This window comes from Scyliorhinus canicula, chromosome 2, assembly GCF_902713615.1.
Source record: "Scyliorhinus canicula chromosome 2, sScyCan1.1, whole genome shotgun sequence".
NCBI classification, from domain to species: domain Eukaryota; kingdom Metazoa; phylum Chordata; class Chondrichthyes; order Carcharhiniformes; family Scyliorhinidae; genus Scyliorhinus; species Scyliorhinus canicula.
The window spans coordinates 231821179-231845038 of record NC_052147.1 but is presented as its reverse complement, the minus strand read 5'-3'; the positions used below and the strand labels follow the sequence as shown (position 1 = coordinate 231845038).

The 23860-nt window shown below is 46.1% G+C and overlaps 1 protein-coding gene across 1 annotated transcript in view; it reads right to left on the bottom strand.

Moving 5' to 3' along the window:
- Positions 1-3691: 3691 nt before the first annotated feature.
- zgc:172182 (coiled-coil domain-containing protein 89) overlaps positions 3692-23860 on the bottom strand; it is a 32184-nt gene continuing 12015 nt past the window's right edge. Inside the window, exons 3-7 of the mRNA XM_038789775.1 lie at positions 10542-10672; positions 9995-10131; positions 7054-7130; positions 4786-4885; positions 3692-3875 (exon numbers count right to left, since the gene is read on the bottom strand). Of these exons, the coding sequence (XP_038645703.1) occupies positions 3789-3875; positions 4786-4885; positions 7054-7130; positions 9995-10131; positions 10542-10672 (532 nt within the window). The 3' untranslated portion in view covers positions 3692-3788. The remainder of the gene's footprint in view (positions 3876-4785; positions 4886-7053; positions 7131-9994; positions 10132-10541; positions 10673-23860) is intronic.

Here is a 23860-nt window from a genome sequence, read left to right as displayed (position 1 = left end):
CTCCCTGCCTGACTGATACGTACTTATCAAGAATATGCAATAGCTGTTCCTTGAACAAGCTCCACATATCCAGTGTGCCCAACCCTTGCAGCCTACTTCTCCAACCTACACATCCTAAGTCATGTCTAATGGCATCATAATTGCCCTTCCCCCAGCTATAACTCTTGCCCTGCGGGGTATACTTATCCCTTTCCATCACTAACGTAAAGGTCACCGAATTGTGGTCACTGTTTCCAAAGTGCTCACCTACCTCCAGATCTAACACCTGGCCTGGTTCATTACCCAAAACCAAATCCAATGTGGCCTCGCCTCTTGTTGGCCTGTCAACATATTGTGTCAGGAAACCCTCCTGCACACATTGTACAAAGAACGACCCATCTAATGTACTCGAACTATATCTTTTCCAGTCAATATTTGGAAAGTTAAAGTCTCCAATAACAACTACCCTGTTACTTTCGCTCTTTTCCAGAATCATCTTCGCCATCCTTTCCTGAGCAGCAGATATGAGCTCCAGTTTGAGGATTATAAAATATTGTTCGTTAGCAGAAGAAATTGCTGTGTGTTGGGATTGGTATAATAAAGATGTCTCAAAGTATGGTAATAGCACAGGTCAAGGGCAAACCACCAGGCAAGGGGTTAAAGTCACCCATATTGGAAATTATTTAATCATCTCAGAGTATTTGAATATGAAAAGGGAAACCCAGGAGGCCCCAGTAAGTCTAAGGGATCTATTGTCCAATACATTCACACCTCTTCTAGAAGTTACATATGTTAAGCACAAACCCATGAGATTGTCAGGAAACATTATTTAATTATTTTCCCATTACGGAGACCAGAAAATATGTATTCTGATCACTTTGTATTGTTTGGAATGATTCAGTGACGTCGATACCTGCTTGTGACTCCGAAGAACTTTAAATATATATGCATGTGATTCTGGGGACAGGCAGAGCTGACTTTTGTGAGCTACAGGATAGTCGCAGAATCTATCTCCTGTGTGCACTCAGTTTTTCCAAATTAAACAAAGTTTTACCAACACCACACGGTCAAAAACAGACTTTGAGGTTTTTCTTCTCTCCAACATTGTTCAATTACATTGTTGCCCGGAGATGGTACAGAACAAATGCCAGTGTATTGCATCTTGAGTATTTAAAAATGCAGTTCATGGGTATCTTTTAGAAAATTACCTTCCGTTCCATTGTATTAATGTTGAATGAAGTTAGTTAAGTCCACATGCAGTATCAAATGCATATGGAAGAGCAAAGCCTATGGATAGAATATATTATTTGCCACACGAATCATCAAATATAATTAGCATAGGATGTTACCTGGAATAAAACTTTTTCAAACTCCATGCAAGACCTTGCTTGAGGCTATGATCTTGGTTTGGTTCCCTCGCCCTCTGTATCCATATAAATTCATACCAACTCCTAGTCATCGGGCATCACCCGTCCGTGTTTGCTGACCTACATTGTCAAATTGTCAATATTGTGATTTTAAAATTTACCAATTTTCAAATCCCTCCATAGTCTTTCCCCTTTCCATTTTGCCTCAACTGCATCTTCCAGCTCATATTACTGTGCAGTGATAAAAAATAATGTGATTTACCCACTCGTTAACAATGCTGCCACTTCGGCTGACTTGAGGGAACATGAGACTCTACCTCAAAACTGAAATTTTCCTGGTTCTGCACTGAACAGTATCTACCTTCTGAGGCAATAGCAGAGGCTTGATATCTAAAGGTTACTTTAGTGCCCTTTTCCCCGTGCACAGCACTTGGAAAATGCTCAGCTCCAGGTGCTAAGACAGGAAATCCATTTCTAGTATGTTGCCGCTAGATTTCTGGGCTTTTCCGAGTAGGTAGACCTCGGTCTGGATCTGCATATGGTGCAAGCCTAGTTGCTAGGGAATTAAATAGGGGGTTGTTCACAGCCCTTCTGCATATTTCCCCCTTTTATCATAGAATTGGAGAGTTTGATGAATCACAGGGTGAAAGCTGAAGAGAAGAACAATTGGAATGCCCTGAGGCTGTTGGGATATGAAAAATTTGCTGTTGCATCTCTTACCATGAAAAAGATTAAAATGTTGAAATTCATCTTGGGCGATGGAATAAAACGGCTACTATGAGATTGGCTGCTCATTCATTATACACTGCCTGATATTTAACTCTTATTGTAATCACTGGAACTAAATAATGCCTCAAGTGTGTTTACTATATTAGCATTCTGGTTAATTAGAGAAACTGATTAGTAGATCAGTAAAGCTAAAATCAAGTGCCCCTGTTATAGCAGATCAACTAAACGCAAAATTATTTTTTCTAGAAAGGTTTGTGAAAAAGATCTATTTTTCAGTTTAAGAAAAATAAACTGGATGGTTTATGGTTTGCAGATAAAACACCGGCACAGTGTGAATTCATACCAAATCGTTTGTATTAGAGATTTTTATATACAATTGGTATCTCACTCTGAAACTGCAGATGCATGGCACAACAAAAATCCTGCCCTGAAACAGCATAATTTAAAAAAAAACAATTGTGATGTTTGCTTTCCAATCAATAGAATCTACAATAAAAATGCAAATATATTTCACTCTCATCTAAATTATAAAGATTGCTTTCCAACTGAAAATGTTTACACTCGCTGCATAATGATATTAGTCTAGTTGCAGAATAGGGATGGGGGGGGGGGTCAGGGGGGAGAGGAGGACAGAGGGGGGAGGGGGAGGAAGAGGGTGGGGGTGGAGGGGGAGGAAGAGGGTGGGGGGGAGGGGGAGGAAGAGAGTGGGGGGGAGGGGGAGGAAGAGGGTGGGGGGAGGAAGAGGCTGGGGGGGGGGAACGGGGAGGAAGAGGGTGGGGGGGGAGGAAGAGGGTGGGGGGGAGGAAGAAGAGGGTGGGGGGGAGGAAGAGGGTGGGGGGGAGGAAGAGGATGGGGGGGAGGAAGAGGATGGGGGGAAGGAAGAGGGTGGGGGGAGGAAGAGGGTGGGGGGGAGGAAGAGGGTTGGGGGGGAGGAAGGGGAGGGGTGACGGGGAGGGAGGTGGATGGCGGGAGGGGGTAGGGGTAGGAAGGCAGGGGAAAGGGGGCGGGGAAGGAGGGAGGGGAGGAGAGGCGGGGGAATGATGGGGAGTGGGGGAAGGGGGAGGAGGAGGGCTGGAGGGGGAGGGAGGGGACTCCGACCCCGGGGTGGGGGGGAGCTCCGACCCCGAGTGACCTCAGATGGGGCCTGGCGCGGCGCACAGTTTGCGCCGGGATGGGAGGCTGGAGCAGTGGGAACCGCTCCAGCGCCATGCTAGCCCTCTGTAGGGGCCAGAATCGGTACTCCCAGCAGCCCGTTCACGATGTTGTGAAAAGCGATGGCGTTTCCGACGGCTTGGACACTCTGCCACCGAATGGGAGAATCCCATCCCCTTTGCGTGGGTTTACTCCGAGTGCTTCGCTTTCCTCCCACAAACCCCAAAGGATGTGCTGTTGGGTGAATTGGATATTCTGAATTCTCCCTCTATGTACCCGAACAGGCGCCGGAATGTGGTGACTATGGTCTTTTCACAGTAACTTCATTGCAGTGTTAATGTCAGCCAACTTTGACAATAAGATTATTATTATTATAAGTGCAGGAAAAACAAGCTTACGACAAAACTGATTTCACCTGTTATGGATAACGATTACATGGGCAAGATAAACTATTTCAAAAGTAGTTAATTAAAATGGTCCTTTTATTTTCAACTGAGTATAGAGGGTCAATTTCGTGCATAATCCAAAGTAAGCAAAATGCACTGATAGTTAAATTTGGCATTAGTCAATCAGATGACGTAGTTTGGCATTCAATTCCTTCTCTTTTGTTAGCAGGTCATTGCTGTGCTTTTTGAAAGCTTCAAATTCCTATAATGAAAAAAAAAGAGGTTAGCAAATAACAATTTGAGTAATTCTATAATAAGCTGCTTACATTCAGACTACAGTAAGGTGCACCATGGATGGTTTTGCAGGATGTAATGAAAATTTGTAGACCATACAGGGAAATATTTTAATATCCAGTAAATCTAGAGTTCTTTCTTCATTCCAGATTTCTACACATTCACACCTGCAGCCCAGGTTTTGTCATTCCGTAACCAAAATTGTGTTCCTGCAGTGAATTTATGAGACCACAATTAAGTACATGTAGCTTTAACTTGCACCTGCCTGTTTAACTTCACCCATAGCACATAGTTAGTATAGACGTTCTGATTTTCTAAACTGGGTGCAGTAGATACTGTGTTGTGTAATGTGTTACTACTCAGTACTGATTTAGGCCTGAGATAGAACAGAAGTGCACACAATGGCTGAGGCTGGCAAAAATATCTAAGGGGTGAGTCAACCGCCTTGCAAATCTTTGGCTGAAGGTTTTCCTGCCTCCTTGGAACGAGAAGGGATAGCTGAATGGAAGGACTATATTATATAGGGTGGTATTATTTACATGAAAGCATTTTAAATTAACATTCAAATCCCTTAATATGATTTACAGGTTGGGCGTTAAACTAGAAATGAAAGACAGACGCATTTATGTTTTAAAATAGTAGGTTGGTTACTCTTGTGTACCACTTAATGATTTGTCCGAGTGGTAGTCATACATCTCTGAGCAGGAAATCCAATTCTTTCAAGAATATATATATATATATTTTAAAATATTTTTATTGGCATTTTCACTTTCACAGTATAACAGTTTAATGTATAAGGCACATGCTATTTACAATATGCAATAGCACAAGTAACAAAAATAAGAGGAAGAATGATCAGATTTATAGCCAGAGTTTACCCGTTCCAAGTCAGCATAAACCTGTTGAGACTTGTGATACTGTTGCTGTAACTCCTTGACTTTGACATTTGCATTTACTGCTGCAGTTTCATTTTGAAACCTGAAATATAAAGCACCTGGTAAATTAAATGTGTAACAGAAATACAACTATTTCTACATAAACAAATTGATAGCAATGTTTCAAAGGAATGCCTCATAATAAGGCTCAACAATAGCTTTTTAGACAAGCAATTGTATGATGGATGAGTAACTGCTACTGAAGTAATTGCATGCCATTTTCTTTCTGTGCTTAACAAATTTTAATTTTACTTTGAAGGTAAAACTTTCCTATTTTCTCTTAATTCCTTATTGACCAGCTTTTATAGCATCTTTAGATAAGGAGTGGACATAACCGCCCAAGTCTTTGCTCGCCTGGCTATGGAACTTAATCAGCTTGTGAGAATTGTATAATTGGTGGTGAGATTCAGCAAATATGCATTCTGAAAATTATATACATTCATAACTATGTTTAAATGTTAGTAATTGCATGCACCGTCATTAACCTACTCTAGTTTCTTATTTTGCTTTAATTTTGTTCAAAGCAAATGGGAATGAGGGCACGAGAGTATAATAGCTTCATGGTAAAAATATTAAGATTTAAAAATCTTAAGTTAACACATTTTTGGACCTCCCAATAAATAGGTTCGATTTTCCAGTTTGTTGCTTCACTTTTTGCATCTTTGCTTTTTCTCTTGATCTTAATTTTTGAAGTAGTTGAACCTCCTTCAGTTTATCCCAAAGTTTAAAAATGATTTGATAATTTTTACAGCAACTTCTTGAGATATGTCGGAAAAGATAGAATGTGTGACAATCTCTGAAAGAATGTGGGTGCATAGGTTAACGATTGTAATCTTCTGGCAATTTGTAGACTGTAGTCAGTCAAGTGGTACTGTTCAAATTGAGTACTTCCTCCAAGACATTTAATATAAATCAACTGTTTTCGGACGAATGCAAAAGCAAAATAATGCAGATGCTGGTAATATGAGAAATAAAATTGAAAATTCTGGAAATATCAGCAGATCAGACAATCTACAGAAAGGGAAATAGATTGAGGGCAAGATCCAGATTGCGCCAGGTGGAGCGAATCGGGTAACGTGCAATCGGCCTGGCACCCGGCGCGGAACCCAATTATACAGTCGCTGAAGTAAGCATGCAGGTGAAGAAGGCAAATGGTGTGTTGTCCTTCATAGCGAGAGGATTCAAACAGGAGCAAGGATGTCTTGCTGCAGTCACATGAGAGGATTCTCGGGAGATTTGCAATGCTAGGAATGCTCCGCAAGATCTAATGAGATCTCTTGAGATGTCGCGATTGAGATCTCACCCTCACTGGGCGAGATCCAGATTAACATATTTAAATGAACCATTCGGGCCACTCTGGCATTGCCAGGGTACCTGGGTGGCACTGCCAGTCTGGCACTGCCAAGGTGCCTGGGTGCCAGGTTGCCTGTGCTAGGAATTGGGCCTGGGGGTGCCCTGCCCTTAAAGTGGTGGGGTGGGTAGGGGCTCGGGGACAGCTGAGCTCATCAGTGCAGGAAGTGAGGTAAGTGTGGCCTTGGTGGGGTGTTCCTCTCTGAGGCCAAAAAAATGAAGAGTCCCATAGCGGGCAGCATGGTAGCACAGTGGTTAGCACAGTTGCTTCTCAGCTTCAGGGTCACAGGTTCGATTCCCAACTTGGGTCACTGGCTTGAGTCACTGTCTGTGCGTAGCCTGCACATTCACCCAGTGTCTGCGTGGGTTTCCTCTGGGTGCTGTGGTTTCCTCCCACAGTCCAAAGATGTGCAACTTAGGTGGATTGGCCAGGCTAAATTGCGCTTATTGTCCAAAAAAGGTTGGGTGGGGATGCTGGGTTACGGGGATGGGGGGAGCTTGGGTAGGCTGCTTTCCAAGGGCTGGTACAGACTCGATGGGCTGAATGGCCTCCTTCTGCACTTTAAATTCTATGATTTGCTAGGGGGTTGTTAGCGCTGAGAATGATCCCGCTATACGCACTCAAAACAGAATTTTTTGGGTGTTAAATTTTGCCCATGAAGTCTATTATTATATATTTGTGAGTACAGAATACCAACTGATTTATCAATGCATGCTTCTGCAAATGTATACGTATAGGTATAAGCAAATGAGAACTATTGCAGTCTGTAATCAGTGTAAAATTGCATGAAAAGTTCAGAAAAATCTATTATCAATCAATGTTCGGTGTCACATGCAACCGTTTATTTTCCTCTTCCTCACCTTTCTTCTGCATCTTTTTTTGCTTTTTCTGTTAATCTTAATTTCTCCTCAAGTTGCTGAATATCCTTTTGTTTTTCCTATGTTTCACAAAGTCACAATGATGCAGAAATTAGACTTCTTCCAATGACAAGTAAAAATGAAATGAAAATCGCTTATTGTCACGAGTAGGCTTCAAATTAAGTTACTGTGAAAAGCCCCTAGTCGCCACATTCCGGCGCCTGTTCGGGGAGGCTGTTATGGGAATTGAACCGTGCTGTTGGCTTGCCTTGGTCTGCTTTCAAAGCCAGCGATTAGTCCCGTGAGCTAAACAGCCCCTCTCCATGTTGCCCCTCTCCAAGCTCCATGTTGCCCCTCTCCAAGCTCCATGTTGTATCCACGTATCTCTCCAGATCAACAAGAACCACTTATAAAATACACACAATTTCATACCCTAGGCCTGGAACATCTGAAATGGTGGGGCTCAGCTACAAAAAATTTGAGAACTGCTACGTGATCAAAGTTAGCCCTATTCTGCAGACGAGCAGGAATCCATCTCTGATGAGTGAACTTCAGAACACCTGGGAAATAAAAAAGTTTTTTTTAAAATGCCTCGTGTCTGGAGGAGGAAAAGGAAAAAAATAATTTGGGTGAAATGAAAGAAAAAGAATATCTTGGGCACCTAGATGATGGGGTTCGAGAGAGAGAAAATGAGACATTGTGATGGCTTGAATGAGAAGGAAAGCTTGCCCAGGAGATCAAGAAAGGAAAGCTGTTGTGAAGAGACAGGAATACCTTGATGAAGAGTGCTGAGACAGAGAAAACGTCTGTTAACTGGCACAAGGACGAGTTTTTTGCTGCTGATTCATAGGTTTCTAACTTCATAGATTATCATACAATTCATAGAATTTAGAGTGCAGAAGGAGGCCATTCAGCCCATCGAGTCTGCACCAGCTCTTGGAAAGAGCACCCTACCCAAGGTCAACACCTCCACCCTATCCCCATAACCCAGTAACTCCACCCAACACTAAAGGCAATTTTGAATACTAAGGGCAATGTTGAACACTAAGGGCAATTTATCTGGCCAATCCATCTAACCTGCACATATTTGGACTGTGGTAGGAAACCGGAGCACCCGGAGGAAACCCACGCACACACGGGGAGGATGTGCAGACTCCGCACAGACAGTGACCCAAGCCGGAATCAAACCTGGGACCCTGGAGCTGTGTAGCAATTGTGCTATCCACAATGCTACCGTGCTGCATGGAAAGGACAGTTGCAGAGTTTTATAGTTCTACAGGACAGTACATAAATAATTGTATATTCATTTTTCAATTTTAAGCAGTTTAAGCTATTTGTTTCTCCCATACAAGGGTTGTATTCAGAACTGTTAAAACCCTCCTGATCTTTATCCCACGGTCCTTCTTCAAAAGGACTGGCAAAATCATCATGAGCTTTGTCTGGGCGGGAAAATCCCCGCGGGTGAAGAAGGCGATGCTTGAAAGGAGCCGCAGCGTGGGAGGGCTGGCATTGCCGAGTCTGATCAACTACTACTGGGCGGCTAACATAGCCATGATAAGGAAGTGGATGGTGGGTACGGGGTCTATCTGGGAGCGGGTGGAGGCGGCTTCGTGCAGGGGCACCAGTTTGGCAGCCCTGGTCACGGCTCCCCTACCGCTGTCGCCGGCCAGGTACTCCACCAGCCCGGTAGTGGGGGCGGCCCTGCGGATATGGGGCCAGTGGAGGAGGCATGTAGGGGTGGTGGGTACGTCTGTCTGGGCTCCAATATGTGATAATCATCGATTTTCCCCTGGGAACATGGATGGAGGGTTTCGAACATGGCGGCGGTGAGCGATATGTTCCTGGAGGGGAGCTTTGCGAGTTTGAGGGGCTTGGAGGAGAAATTTGGGCTGGTAAGGGGTAATGACTTTAGGTACTTGCAGATGCGGGACTTTGTCCGCAGATAGGTCCCATCCTTCCCACGCCTCCCGCCAATAGGGATCCAAGACAGAATAGTCTTTAGCAGAGAAGGAGGAGAGGGTAGCGTCTCGGATATTTACAAGGTGCTCATGAAGGGGGGAAGAGTCCCAGACGGAGGAACTGAAACTCAAATGGGAGGGGGAGCTTGGCAGGGAGATGGAGGACGGGCTCTGGGCAGAAGCCCTGAGTAGGGTAAACTCAACCGCAACATGTGCCAGGCTCGGCCTGATTTAATTTAAGGTTGTTCACCGGGCCCACATGACGGTAGCTCGGATGAGCAAATACTTTGGGGTAGAGGATAAGTGAGCTAGATGCGCGGGAGGACCAGCGAACCACGTTCACATGTTTTGGGCATGTCCTAAACTTAGGGGGTACTGGGAGGGATTTGTGGGGATCATGTCCCGGGTGCTAAAAACAAGGGTGGTGATGAGTCCAGGGGTGGCAATTTTGGGGATTTCGAAAGACCCGGGAGTCCAGGGCGAGAAAGAGGCCGATGTTTTGGCCTTTGCTTCCCTAATAGCCTGGCGGCGAATATTGCTGGCATGGAGGGACTCAAAACCCCCGAAGACCGAATTATGGCTTTCGGACATGTCAAGTTTTCTGGGTATGGAAAAAATTAAGTTCGCCTTGAGGGGATCTGTACAGGGGTTCGCCCGAAGGTGGCAACCATTCATCGACTTCTTCGCGCGAGAGTGGACGTCAGCTGGGGGGGGGGAGATTAGAGTAGAGTAGGAGGGATAAATAGGCGGGTAATGTCTATGGGGGAGGAGCGGGCTTGTGCAGTATGGTTTGATTGAAGTATTGATTTTACTTTGATGTTTGCACATTTTTGCCTTTTTTTTGTTATCTGTAACTGTTTTACAATGCCGAAAAATACCTCAATAAAATTGTTTGTTAAAAAAAAAGAACTGTTAATAACATATTAGAAGTCATTTTTTTTCTGTATTTAATTTGATATTCTGTTATATATTTCAACTTAATCTACCTGTATAATTTTCCCTCGCTGCATGGAAAGTTCCAGAAGTTCTTCCTTCTCCTGCGACAGCAGATGCAATTTGTGTTGGAGTTCTGCTTCTTCACGATTTCTGGTTTCTGCAGATTCTTTCTGCTTCAGTTCAGCCACTAAAAATAGTCCAGGTGTCAGACTTAGAAAGGTACTTGTCAATGTATCAAGTCACATTTTCACCTTGATATGTAGCTAGCAACAACCAGTATACTGTTTTGAACTGGGTAGTCCCAATGAAAAAATATAAGAGAGACAGCCTGTTTTGATAATAACAGCAATATCAAAACTATTTGCTCAATTCAACCTAAAACTACATTGCTAAAATTATTTTAGGTGGTTATCCAAAGTTAAAATGGTGCCTGAGCATTACTTACACAAGCTGTTCAGATGTTTTAAAATTAAGGAACATGTGGCAAATACAAGGTTGTATGAAAAGTTTACTACCATTTAATTAATTTCTCAAACTTACTTTAGTAAATTGGAATTACTTACAATACTACTATCGCTTATGTGTTTGAGTACGTACCATTACACCGATCTTCTGATTCTTTCATCTTTGCTCTTAATGATTGCACTTCATTCAGATAAAACTTCTCTGTGGTTGTTTGCTTCTCTAAAACCTCACTTTCTTTTCTCCGTGAATTCTGTGTTATGTGACTGAAATATAGGAGCAAGATATATAGTCATTAGCTTTCAGAGAACTCGTCTAAAACATGACAAGAATTAATAATAATCCTTTTAGGCAGGAGAAAATCCATCAAGGGCATTGAACTACAGTTACAATAACCCTCAATCTCTGGATTGACAAGAGCCTGATATTCATGTCAGTAAATTGATCTACATTTTCTTATTTGTTCACAGGATGTGGGCACTGTTGGCTAGGCCAGCATTTGTTGCCCATCCCTACTTACCGTTGAGAAGGTGGTGACGAGCTGCCTTCTTGAACCGCTGTAGCCCGTGTGGTATAGGTACACCGATAGTGCTGTTAGGAAGGGAATTCCAGGATTTTGACATAGCGACAGTGAAGGAACGGCAATATATTTCCAAGTCAGAATGATGAGTGGCTTGGAGAGCATCTTGGTGTTTACATGCATCTGTTGCCCTTGTCCTTATAGGTGGTAGAGGTTGTGGGTTTGTAAGGTGCTGTTTCAGGAACCTTTCTAAGTTCCTGCAGTCCATCTCATAGATAATACACACTGCTGTTACAGTGCTTCCGCGGGGGAGGGAGTGAATGTTTGCTTTGTACTGGATGGTGTTTTTTTAAAAATAAATTTAGAATATCCAATTAATTTTTTCAAATTAAGGGGCAATTTAATGTGGCCAATCCACCTAACCATCTTTGGGTTGTGGGGGTGAAACCCACGCAGACACGGGGAGAATGTGCAAACTCCTCACAGACAGTGACCCAGGGCCGGGATTTGAACCCGGGTCCTCAGCGCCATAGGCAGCAATGCTAACCACTGTGCCACCGTGCCGCCCTTACTGGATGGTGTTAAGCTTCTTAGATGTTGTTGGAGCTGCACTCATCCAAGCAAGTGGAGAATATTCCATTACACTTCTAATTTATGCACCCTCGCTGCTAGGGGTTTGTGCAAAGGCTGGAATTGAACCTGGGTCTCTGGCGTTGTGAGGCAGCAGTGCGAAGCACTGTGCCACCATGGCGCCACAATCAGACAGTTGGTAGCTTGCACCATTTAATTTTAGCTATTTCCTTTCTATAGAATCCCTACAGTGCTGAAGGAGGCCATTTGGCCCATCAAGTCTCCAAAACCCTCTGAAAGAGGACCCTACCTAGGCCCAATCCCGGAGGAAACCCACGCAATCTCGGGAAGAATGTGCAAATTCCACAGACACCCAAGGCTGGAACTGAACATGGAGTGGTTAGCACTGCTGCCACAGTGCCAGGCAGGTATGGTAAACCTTGGTAGCTTCCCAGGGGATTGGGTGGGTGTTGGCCCACAAAGGGGACCCCTGGCAGCAATGGTGCCTCAATGGCATCGGTACATCTGCCTTCAGTGACTGTCTCACCCAATCGGTGCAACCTTTTGACTGGCCTGGTGCCCCAGACTCCACTTAACGTCTTTTATGGGCACACGTCCATTGATGCCCTCCACATGCAACCCCAGCAGCAGCCACCACCCCTGATTGCACTGCTAAGCTGCCAGCACCTTTTATTCGACAGAAGACCTGGTAACAGCATTTAATTGGTTACTACCTGTAATATTCGGCTAGGTCCTGCCAACCGCTGAAGTGGTGTCCTAGGCAGCAAGACTCCTGCTGCTCCTGGAAAGTTCCAGCCAATGTTTTGGTATTTGAATGGAAGTAGAAATAAAGTAAGTTAGAAGCATGAAGTCAGATTAAAGGTGTAGTAACCATTGTAGACTTGGCTACAGGTTTAGTGTATATGGGTGCCACATTTTCCTACCTATGGGATTTTTAGATAGGACAGGAAAAATACAAAAGTGTGAGAACAATTACCACAGCGGAAAGTAAGGATTTCCGTACTCAGGTCTTAGAAATACTATAGGTAGAGTTAAGGACCTGTGGCGGACAGTGCAGGGGTGCGTATCGGCGCTGTGCTGGCCCCCTGTGGGCTCCAGAATCGCTGGGCCAAGAGGCCCGTTGACCCGGTGTGAAACACTCCAGTGTTTATGTTGGCGTCAACACTTAGCCACAGTTTTGCAGAACCCCGACCAAGGTTCCCGGACTCCCACGGTGCAATTCGCACTCATCCACAAGAGGGGGTGGGTAGGTAAAAATTCCAAAACCAAATCACACCAGAGAGAATTTAGGGCACGATTCTCCGCTGCCCACGACGAGTCGGAGAATAGCGGGAAGGCGTCCCCGACATTTTTCACGCCGTCCCGCTATTCTCCCCCCCCCACGGCCGCCCCACGACACGAATCGCTGCTCGCCGTTTTTTAGGGCGAACAGCGATTCTCCCCAGGCCGATGGGCTGAGTTCCCAGGCCTTTACGGCCGTTTTTATGGCAGCAAACACACCTGCTTGCTGCCGTCGTAAAAACGGCCGCAACATGCCCCTTCTGGGCATCCAGGGCCAGTACCACAGCCGTGCCAAGGGGGGCATGGGCCCGCGATCGGTGGGCACCGATCGCGGGCAGTGCGTCCATAACGGACGCACTCTTTCTCCCTCCGCCGCCCCGCAGGATCAGACCGCGGTGCGGCCGAGGGAGATGACGGCCCCGCGCATGCGCGGATTGGAGCCGTCCAATCCGCGCATGCGCGGCTGACGTCATTGTGCGCGTCAGCCGGCGTGACGCTTGGCGCGCGGACTTAGCGACGGTCGCTAAGCCCGCGATGCCGTGCTTCACGAGGCCCCGCTGCTAGCCTCGCCCGGAAGGGAGAATCGGTCCCGGGAGGGGGCGCGAAGGCTGCCGTGAAACACGGCCAGTTTCACGGCAGCCTTTACGACTCACCGCATTTGCGGAGAATCGCGCCCTAAGTTTTTCAATTCTATCTGGATTTTGAGCCCGTGCCAAGTTTCTCATGGGTGGAGAGTACAGGCTCAAAATCGCCCCCATTATTCACCAGCTAGCTGGTTGGCTGTCTACCGCACCAAGCCTTTTCTGGTATAATTTGCAAGGTCAGAATCCCGGAACTCTCTTCCTAACAACCCTGTGGATGTATCTACACGACATGAGCTGCGAAGATTCAGGAAGGCGGCTCACCACCGTCTTCAGAAATAACTGATGTAAACATTTGAAAATTCTGTGGTTCTCAAGGGCAATCAGAGATGGGCAAAATTGCTAGTCCAGCCAGCGATGTCACATCCATGAATTCATAATAATAATGGCCATCAACCTCCTTTGATAGTATGGGCCACCAAAGTTGGTCTGAGCCTTCTGTAGCAGAGCTTTCATTAAGATGTCAGCTGTGACACCCTATCTTCCACCCAGCTCCTGCACATCTCCGACTGACAATTCACCACATGAAGACCGCTTCTTTAGCCTCGCCTTTAAAGCATGTCTGTCACCAATATCTGAACTGGTGCTTGTGAGGGTGAATTTGTGTCAGCCTTTAAGGCTGGCCTCCTCTTCACTGACCAACGGGCAGCCTCATTTTCAGCACCTGCAATGAAGAGAAGAAAAAGCGTTAACTTCTGGTTTAAAAAGAAAACAGAGAGCGAGAAGAGGCTAGTGATTACAGTTGCAGAGTGCGCAGTGAGATAGAATAAGGAATGGTAAAAGAGGGCAACGGGTGTTGAAAATTAGCATTTTTCCTGGCAGTTGCAATGATGGGTTTTCATACCATCTTCTCCCCACCTCATTAATTACACGCACAGGAAAAACAACGCATCACAGGCGGGTAGCCTCTGATTTACCCACCCCACCATCTGCTCACTGATACCTCATTCCAGGCACAATATTTAAAGACATCCACACACAGCGGTGTCGCTGCATGTAGTGCAGGACTGCTCCACTGAATCCATGATCCCAAAGGCTATGAAGATGGCAGCCCCCAAGTTCAATGATGCCTCCCTGGGCCATCGACTGGACACCCTAAAGGCTCAGTGCAACATTCTCTACTCCCGCTTGGGCTGCAGGAGGCCCACCAACATTACCACTCTGGCTTGTAAGACAGTAGCAAAGGCTGCCAGTGCCAATGCTGCATAGAGAACATCAGCCAGAATGAGGATAAATGATCTCCTCCATTCTGCCAGTGTGAGTCAATCACTTCATCACTCTTAACTCTCACTCCCCAGCCCATCAGACATTCACTGGCATCTCACAAGCTGCCAGACAAGGGACCTTATCAGCCACTCTTTAACACACCTTCACATCTCCATCTGGCCTCATATCTAGTGCAGTTTGTGTCCTCATCCCGTCCACGGCTCCATGCAGCACCTACACATGTCTGGCATTCTTATTGTCTGCCCTGACACGTGTTCTGCTCACATCCTCTCCATCTGACTTTATGCAGGACAAGCGGCCAAACAATTGGAGGGAGAGGTCTCAGACTGGGGGTGGAGTTATGGAGATCAAAGTCTCACTCCCTACGAGAACTGAGCCATCACGCTGACTGGAGACATGTGGGCCATTTTTGCGGTGACAATGACGTTGGCAACAATCACCCAAGAGAGGATCCTGCACCAACTCATCCCTTCGAAAGCCATACTGAGTGAATTGACCATTCTTCGTGTTTCCTGCCATTTCCACTTTCTTTCTTGGGGATTTGTGCCAAGCACCCGAGGCCCTCAACCAGCTAGGCCCTCAGCTCAAGCTCCAACGACACCTTAGACGAGGAGCCAGGTGACAGTACTGCTGAAGACCAACCACAGCTCTCACCCATAACCTCCACTAGCCCAGAGACACAAGCACCCTGGTGGGACCTAGTTCTAAGGTAGGCTCGGGGGTCAGAATCTGTCGAGGACAGCATTCAACCTGGTACACAACAGGCAGAGGCAGGGACATCCAAACCTGTTGGAATTCTGGGGACTGCTGGAGGCCAGGATCCTGCTGCATGCAAGTCAAATGATAAGTCTCCGGAATCGGTCTTACCTAAGCTGTTGGAGCTGCAGTAAGTCACCGGAACACCAGAAAGGAAAGTCAACCGCGTTCCTCAGATATCAATGCACAATGGAGGAGTCCATTCACCTTCAGTCTGAGTTAATCGTTCCAGCATGCCAATGCAACAACGTCAACACTGGTAGGATGAAGCCGCCATGGAAACCTTGGTCCAGGACTTAGGACCTGCACTGCGGTGAGAGCTGCACTTCATCAGTGTAGGCATGATGGCATACATTTATGTAGCTACGCAAGAGGACAGTCCAACTCAATCTGACTCCAGCTTCACCTTCTCCTCAGGGAGTCAGCTGAGGCCTCTTGGGCACCATTAGGGATGTGGACTAACAGCTGTAAACCCCATCGCCATCCACCCAGCTGACTCTGGCAGTGTTCAGCCAATCCCAACCCAATTAGATTCAGCTCCACAGGCCTCGGAGCGTGTACCTGCACCAGAGCAGGAGACCCAAAACAGGCTAGGACCCTTCAAGTCTTGGTCCTCCAGAAGATGGCCACCAAAGTCATGACAGACAACAGAGCATAGCAGTCAGCAAGCTGCCTCCACCTCCACTTTGGACGTTGGGGAAGCACCAAAACATAGTGGTCGGGTCAGGAAGACAATAGACTTTTGAGATCATATCGATGGCATGGGTGTTAAAAGATGTATAGTGTCCAAAAATGTAAATAGAATCATACCTATATTACAAATCTTTTGTATGCCTCCTCTTTATGATTAGCTGTGTTGCTGACAATCCGGTGTGACACTATGGTTCCTCCCCTCACTTATCCCAGGTGTTGCTCTCATGTGCCATTGGTTAATTTTCTGTTTCCAACTGACCACACTGTGTCCCCATTCTCAGATTGTTTCTGGCATCAGTTATGCCTTGTCCTTAAAGTGAAGTGTGATGGTGGAAGGGAGCTCCTTCTCTCGCTCTACTGGGTCATGTCATGTTAGATCTTGGCGGTGTAAGTTTGAGGTTCAGATGTTCAGCTATTTCTTCCGGATTGTTGAAAGTGAAGATCGAGAGTGCAAGGAAAAAAAACGATGAAATACGTTGAGAAGCTTCATATATACTAGAACCACATGTTCTCTCTGTCATACAACGGGGTTTTCAATGAGCCAAAAAACACAGCTCGCATAATCTGCTTTGACCGTTGCTCATTTTCCAAGTGTACACCTGATAAGCTCACCCTTAAGTGTAACCGCATTCCTAACTCAACGTGCCAGAGCTCTGCCTCTCACGGCACATTATTGTCCTGGATCTCATTAAGGTGCTTTGCCAGACACAGTGCGCACTCAGGATTATACAGCTGCTCCTGCCTTTACTCAGCTCCTGTGACAATTGAGATGTTGGAGAGATGCTTGAAGAGGCAGCACCTTCTGATGTCAGCGGCTGGGGTGCCCTTCTACAGTTACGACCTTATGTCAGCCAGGGCACTTGCTCCTGAAGCCTCATCATCCTTCAAAGCACCAGGACAATGTGAGCCTGATGTTTAAATGCTCTCTCACTCCAATTGAAGTGGGTGGTTGAAAGAGGGAGAATCAGGCTGATGTTCATTTGGGTCCATGATGAAGGGTAGTTGTCCACTTTTAATCGTCATCCTCCTTGTGAAATATGGTGACAATGACGGTCTCAGATGCAAACCTGCCTCATCAGTTCCGTGCAATAGTGTCTTCCCCTGCAGCCTTGATTTCCTCAACTTTATCGCTTTGAGTGTCCTCATTGGAGGAGACATGCAGCTCCTCTCCACTTTGCAGTGCCGAATTGTGCAGCATGCATCAAGCCACAATGATCCATGAGGTTATCGAGGGAATGTATTGAAGTGCTCCGCCAGATCAGTTGAGGCATCAGAATTGCATCTTTAACATGCTAATTGGCTGCTCCACTAATGTTTGGGTAACTGTATGGGCTTTGTTGACTTAGGCTAAGCTGGATTTTTGTGGCCTCCATATGGGCATTAGACATGTCTTTGGCGGTACCCTTTGTCACCGAGGGGCCAACCCTGGATCCTGTGTGTTCCCTCAAATATGTCTGGGTTCGACAACCTACTCATGGCAATTTTTTTTTTTAATTTTTCAAATTAAGGGCAATTTAGCATGGCAAATCCACCTACCCTGCACATCTTTGGGTTGTGGGGGTGAGACCCACGCAGTCACGGGTAAAATGGGCAAACGCCACATAGGCATGTGACCCGGGGCCAGGATCAACCCAGGGTCCTCAGCACCATAAGACAGCAACATGCCACTGCGCCACCCCAATCATGGCAATTTCTGGTGCAAACTTGCAGGATTTGTTTGTTGTGGTTACAAACCAGCAGGACATTGACCAAAATGGAAGCCTTTCCTATTTATGTCTCGGAGTAATTGTTGCCAGGAAGCTTTTGTAGTCACACCAGTAGAGTCGATAGCACCCTGAACTTGTGGAACGCAATCAAAGATTCTTTTCTTCTTTTAAAATAAATTTATAAATTTAGTGTATCCAATTCTATCTTTTCCAATTAAGGGGCAATTTACCTACCCTGCACATCTTTTTGGGTTGTGGGGGTGAGACCAACACAGACACAGGGAGAATGTGCAAACTCCTCATGGACAGTGACCCGGGGCCAGGGTCAAACCCGGGTCCTCAGCGCCGTGAGGCAGCAGTGCTAACCACTGAGCCTCCGTGCCACACATTATCGCTATCAAAGTTAATGTAAACGTAGGCCTTGGGAAACAGCATGTCTGTTACCTCCTATATGCACTTGCGCATGGAAGCTTGAGAGTTGGCGCATTGGAGCCTTGGAAAGAGCCAGTGATGAGTAAAGATGGCACTGATTTTCACAGCAACTGGCAATGGATGTTATCCCAGTCCACATGGCGTCAAATCTTGCAGAATGTGGCAGATGAGCGCCAACAGATCTCTGTGCATGTGGAGGCATTGGTGGCACTGCCTGTTGCTTGTCTGCAGAAAAGACATGAATCTTCAGTCTTGAGCGTCACCTCATTCTCTGCATCCAGAGGAGGCCCTGCTGCCCCTTGCCATTAAGGGTGAAGCTCAACCCTCTGGTGAGCCTGGTGCCTCTGTCACAATCTTCTCCATCTTCTCTCCTGCCAGCATTGAATGATGCAGGCAGCAATAAATCCAGCATTCATCTTGCTGAAGGTGTCCCCTCTGCAGCTTAAATGAGAAAAACACGAGTGAGGCATAAGTCTTCAAATGTCCTATTTTCTTCGATGACCAGTGTCGGTTCATGGTCTTGAGTCCAGTGTTGGCACTTAATTGCCACTGTAACCCTAGCCAGTGCATGGTACCTTTCAAAGTGGTCCGCCCTTCCTTCAATATCAACCACTGCTATAAAACATTGCTTTGGCCCGGTGCTTGAATGTGTCAGCTTTCTGGTCTGTGACTGGGATTTTCATTCACTGCACACTCAGACTAAACTCTTTGGAAAAGACAGAAGGGCAAATGTTTTGTATGGACGTGTGATTATTTGATGAGGGGTTCTGAGGCTTCTCATCTGGTCAGCTGTCAGTGACTGTATTCTGAACTCCTGCATTTAAGATGCAGCTCCAACTTGTCCAGCTGCCCAATAGACCCGTGCTTTGCTTCAGTTCTGGAGAATTTCAGTGCTAGGCACAAGGGGTTAGAACATAGAACACTACAGCGCAGTACGGGCCCTTCGGCCCTCGATGTTGCGCCGACCTGTGAAACCATCTGAAGCCTATCTGACCTACACTATTCCATTTTCATCCATATGTCTATCCAGTGACCACTTAAATGCCCTTAAAGTTGGCGAGTCTACTACTGTTGCAGGCAGGGCGTTCCACACCCCTACTACTCTCCGAGTAAAGAAACTGCCTCTGACATCTGTCCTATATCTATCACCCCTCAATTTAAAGCTATGTCCCCTCGTGTTGGTCATCACCATCCGAGGAAAAAGACTCTCACTGTCCACCCTATCTAACCCTCTGACTATCTTATATGTCTCTATTAAGTCACCTCTCAGCCTTCTCCTCTCTAATGAAAACAACCTCAATTCCCTGAGCCTTTCCTCGTAAGACCTTCCCTCCATACCAGGCAACATCCTAGTAAATCTCCTCTGAACCATTTCCAAAGCTTCCACATCCTTCCTATAATGTGGTGACCAGAACTGCACGCAGTACTCCAGGTGCGGCCGCACCAGAGTTATGTACAGCTGCAGCATGACCTTGTGGTTCCGAAACTCAATCCCCCTGCTTATAAAGGCCAGCACACCATATGCCTTCTTAACAGCCCTATTAACCTGGGTGGCAACTTTCAGGGATTTATGTACCTGGATGCCGAGATCTCTCTGTTCATCTACACTACCAAGAATCTTGCCATTAGCCCAGTACTCTGCATTCCTGTTACTCCTTCCAAAGTGAACCACCTCACACTTTTCCGCATTAAACTCCATCTGCCACCTCTCAGCCCAGCTCTGCAGCTTATCTATGTCCCTCTGTATCCTATAACATCCTTCAGCACTATCCACAACTCCACCGACCTTCGTGTCGTCTGCAAATTTACTAACCCATCCTTCTACACCCTCTTCCAGGTCATTTATAAAAATGACAAACAGCAGTGGCCCCAAAACAGATCCTTGCGGTACACCACTAGTAACTGAACTCCAGGATGAACATTTGCCATCAACCACCACCCTCTGTCTTCTTTCAGCTAGCCAATTACTGATCCAAACCGCTAAATCACCTTCAATTCCATACTTCCTTATTTTCTGCAATAGCCTACCGTGGGGAACCTTATCAAACGCGTTGATTAGTGCCAGGAATGGGGATTTGTCTCATGTGAATGCACCTCAAGTGTTTAGCTCTCCTGATTTCCTGTATTGCCGCTGGAGCCTTTCAGATGTGCATCTCCCCTCATTTGGGGAAAGACAATTCAATTGGGTGCCCTGTCAATCAACCTCCCAGTAATAGTCCTTCAATCGGCCCTCAGAGCCCTCACCATTACAGCCTTACATCATTTTAATTTTTCAGAGAATTTACAATGCAGAAGGAGGCCATTCGGCCCATCGAGTCTGCACCGGCTCCTGGAAAGAGCACCCTACCCAAGGTCAACACCTCCACCCTATCCCCATAACCCAGTAACCCCACCCAATACTAAGGGCAATTTTGGACACTAAGGGAAATTTATCATGGCCAATCCACCTAACCTGCACATCTTTGGACTGTGGGAGGAAACCGGAGCACCCGGAGGAAACCCACGCACACACGGGGAGGATGTGCAGACTCCGCACAGACAGTGACCCAAGCCGGAATCAAACCTGGGACCCTGGAGCTGTGAAGCAATTGTGCTATCCACAATGCTGTCGTGCTGCCCAGTGAAATTTTGTTCTGTGCCATTACTTCAGATTGGATGATGGCTGAGGTCTCACTCCCAGACCAGATGGAACCCTCCCTGTTTAACAGTGCAAATCCCTCCATTGGTCTGGAGCTCAATTTCCAGGTTTCTCTGCTTCCAACTACTGTCAATCCTTCCCCTCCAACCTCGAGCCCTTTATGCTCTTAGTGGAAATTCTGTGTTGTCCCCTGAATTTTTGGAGGTGTATGTACCTATGCCCAGGTGGGCCTTATCCCGTCCCATCTTGAGGCATCCTGACCAGTGAGACTTATAGCACATTCTTCCCCAGAACTCTCCAATGCCCCAACACTATCTTTTCACCATCATTAGGCTGCAGGTGCCTCCCCATGTGTCATCTGCGACCCAGTATAATGGCAAAAGCCTCTCATACCCGAACTGAGGCGTGTGGTATTACAAACACTACCTCTGGACAACATTCTGGGCACTACTGACTCTAAACTGACATACCCTCAACATCCTTAGGCCGGGACAGGGATAGTCTTTGTGAGATCAGTAATAGAAACCAATCTTTTAAAAAAGGTAAAGAAGGTTTAAAGGAAGAAATTATTAAAATAAATCATATTAACAAAATTTAAAGTCATATATTAACCGTGACAGTAAGGAAAACTGACTGCTTGGGAACTGATCAGATAAGACACACAATTCTCACATTTTTCAAGTTGCTACAATTCAAGGCCAGTGAAATGAGACTCGCATGCCTTTCCAGGCCTGGACAAGATACGTTTCCATGGTAACAGCTAGTCAGGGACATAATGACTTTTTAAAAACTGTGTTAATCTAATGAATGTTAGAGGCATAATTGGCAAGCCAGGTTATGGACAAAAACAAAATTACACAAAAACTTTTATCTCTTAATTTGACAGACAGACATTTGCTCGACTTGAATGAATTATAAATTATTTAAACCCAATCACAGTCGAAAAAGGGACAGAACTTTAAAGCTTTAAAGAGTTTAGTTATCGGGATGAGATCTCACTTCCTCCTCTTTTTCTATTCTTTTTTTTAATAAACATTTTATTGAGGTATTATAACAACACAATAAACAACGTACACAAAACTATAAAAATAGTGCAAAAGCAGTCTCCTTCCCTTACAGGTCCCACCTTTAGTAACCCCCTACTCTAAGCTAAACTAAACCCCCCCCCCCCCCCCCCCCCCCCTTCTGCTGACGATTAATTTTCTGTGAAGAAGTCGACGAATGGTTGCCACCTCCGGGCGAACTCTAATAGTGACCCTCTCAAGGCGAACTTGGTTTTCTCCAGAGAAAGCTAGCCATGTCCGATAGCCAGGTCTCCGACTTCGGATCATGTTTTCGGGATCCTTAAGGGGGAGGTGGAACAGCCCCAAGTCGTGGTCCACATAGGCACCAACGACATAGGTAGGAAAAGGGATGGGGATGTAAGGCAGGTATTCAGGGAGCTAGGGTGAAATCTTCGAGCTAGAACAAAGTTATTATCTCTGGGTTGTTACCCGTCCCACGTGATAGCGAGACGAGGAATAGGGAGAGAGAACAGTTGAACACGTGGCTACGGGGATGGTGCAGGAGGGAGGGATTCAGATACCTGGATAATTGGGGCTCATCTGGGGTAGGTGGGACCTCTACAAACGGGATGTTCCACACCCGAACCAGAGGGGTTCCAATATCCTGGGGGGGAAATTTGCTAATGCTCTTCGGGAGGGTTTAAACTAATTCAGCAGGGGGATGGGAACCTAAATTGCAGCTCCAGTGGACAGGAGGTTGAGAGTAGGGAGGTCATGAGTAAGGTTTCAAGGTCGCAGGAGTGTACCAGCTGGCAGGAAGGTGGTTTGAAGTGTGTTTACTTCAACGCCAGGAGCATCCGGAATAAGGTGGGTGAATTTGCAGCATGGGTTGGTACCTGGTACTTCGATGTTGTGGCCATTTCAGAGACATGGATAGAGCAGGGACAGGAATGGTTGCTGCAGGTTCCGGGGTTTAGATTTTCCAGTAAGCTCAGTGAAGGTCGTAAAAGAGGGGGAGGTTTATCGCTGGCTTTTAAAGCAGACCAAGCAGCACGGTTCGATTCCCGTACCAGCCTCCCCGGACAGGCGCCGGAATGTGGCGACTAGGGGCTTTTCACAGTAACTTCATTGAAGCCTACTCGTGACAATAAGTGATTTTCATTTCATTTCATTGTTAGTCAAGGACAGTATTACGGTGGCAGAAAGGACGTTTGATGAGGACTTGTCTACTGAGGTAGTATGGGTTGAGGTTAGAAACAGGAAAGGAGAGGTCATCCTGTTGGGAGTTTTCTACAGGCCTCTGAAAAGTTCCAGAGATGTAGAGGAAAGGATTGCAAAGATGATTCTGGATAGGAGCGAAAGTATCAGGGTAGTTGTTATGGGGGACTTTAACTTTCCAAATATTGACTGGAAACGCTATAGTTTGAGTACTTTAGATGGGTCAGTTTTTGTTCAATGTGTGCAGGAGGGTTTCCTGACAAAGTATGTAGATAGGCCAACAAGAGGCGAGGCCACATTGGATTTGATACTGGCCAGGCCAGGTGTTAGATTTGGAGGTAGGTGAGCACTTTGGTGATAGTGACCACAATTCGGTTACGCTTACTTAAGCGATGGAAAGGGATAGGTATATACAAGGCAAGAGTTATAGCTGGGGGAATGGCAATTATGATGCGATTAGGCAAGACTTAGGATGCATAGGATGGGGAAGGAAACTGCAGGGGATGGGCACAATTGAAATGTGAAGCTTGTTCAAGAAACAGCTATTGCATGTCCTTGATAAGTATGCACCTGTCATGCAAGGAGGAAGTGGTCGAGCGAGGGAACCGTGGTTTACTAAAGTAGTTAAATCACCTGTCAAGAGGAAGAAGGAGGCTTATGTAAAGATGAGACATGAAGTTTCAGTTAGGGTGAAGTTGCAAGTTAGCCAGGAAGGACCTAAAGAGAGATCTAAGAAGAGCCAGGAGG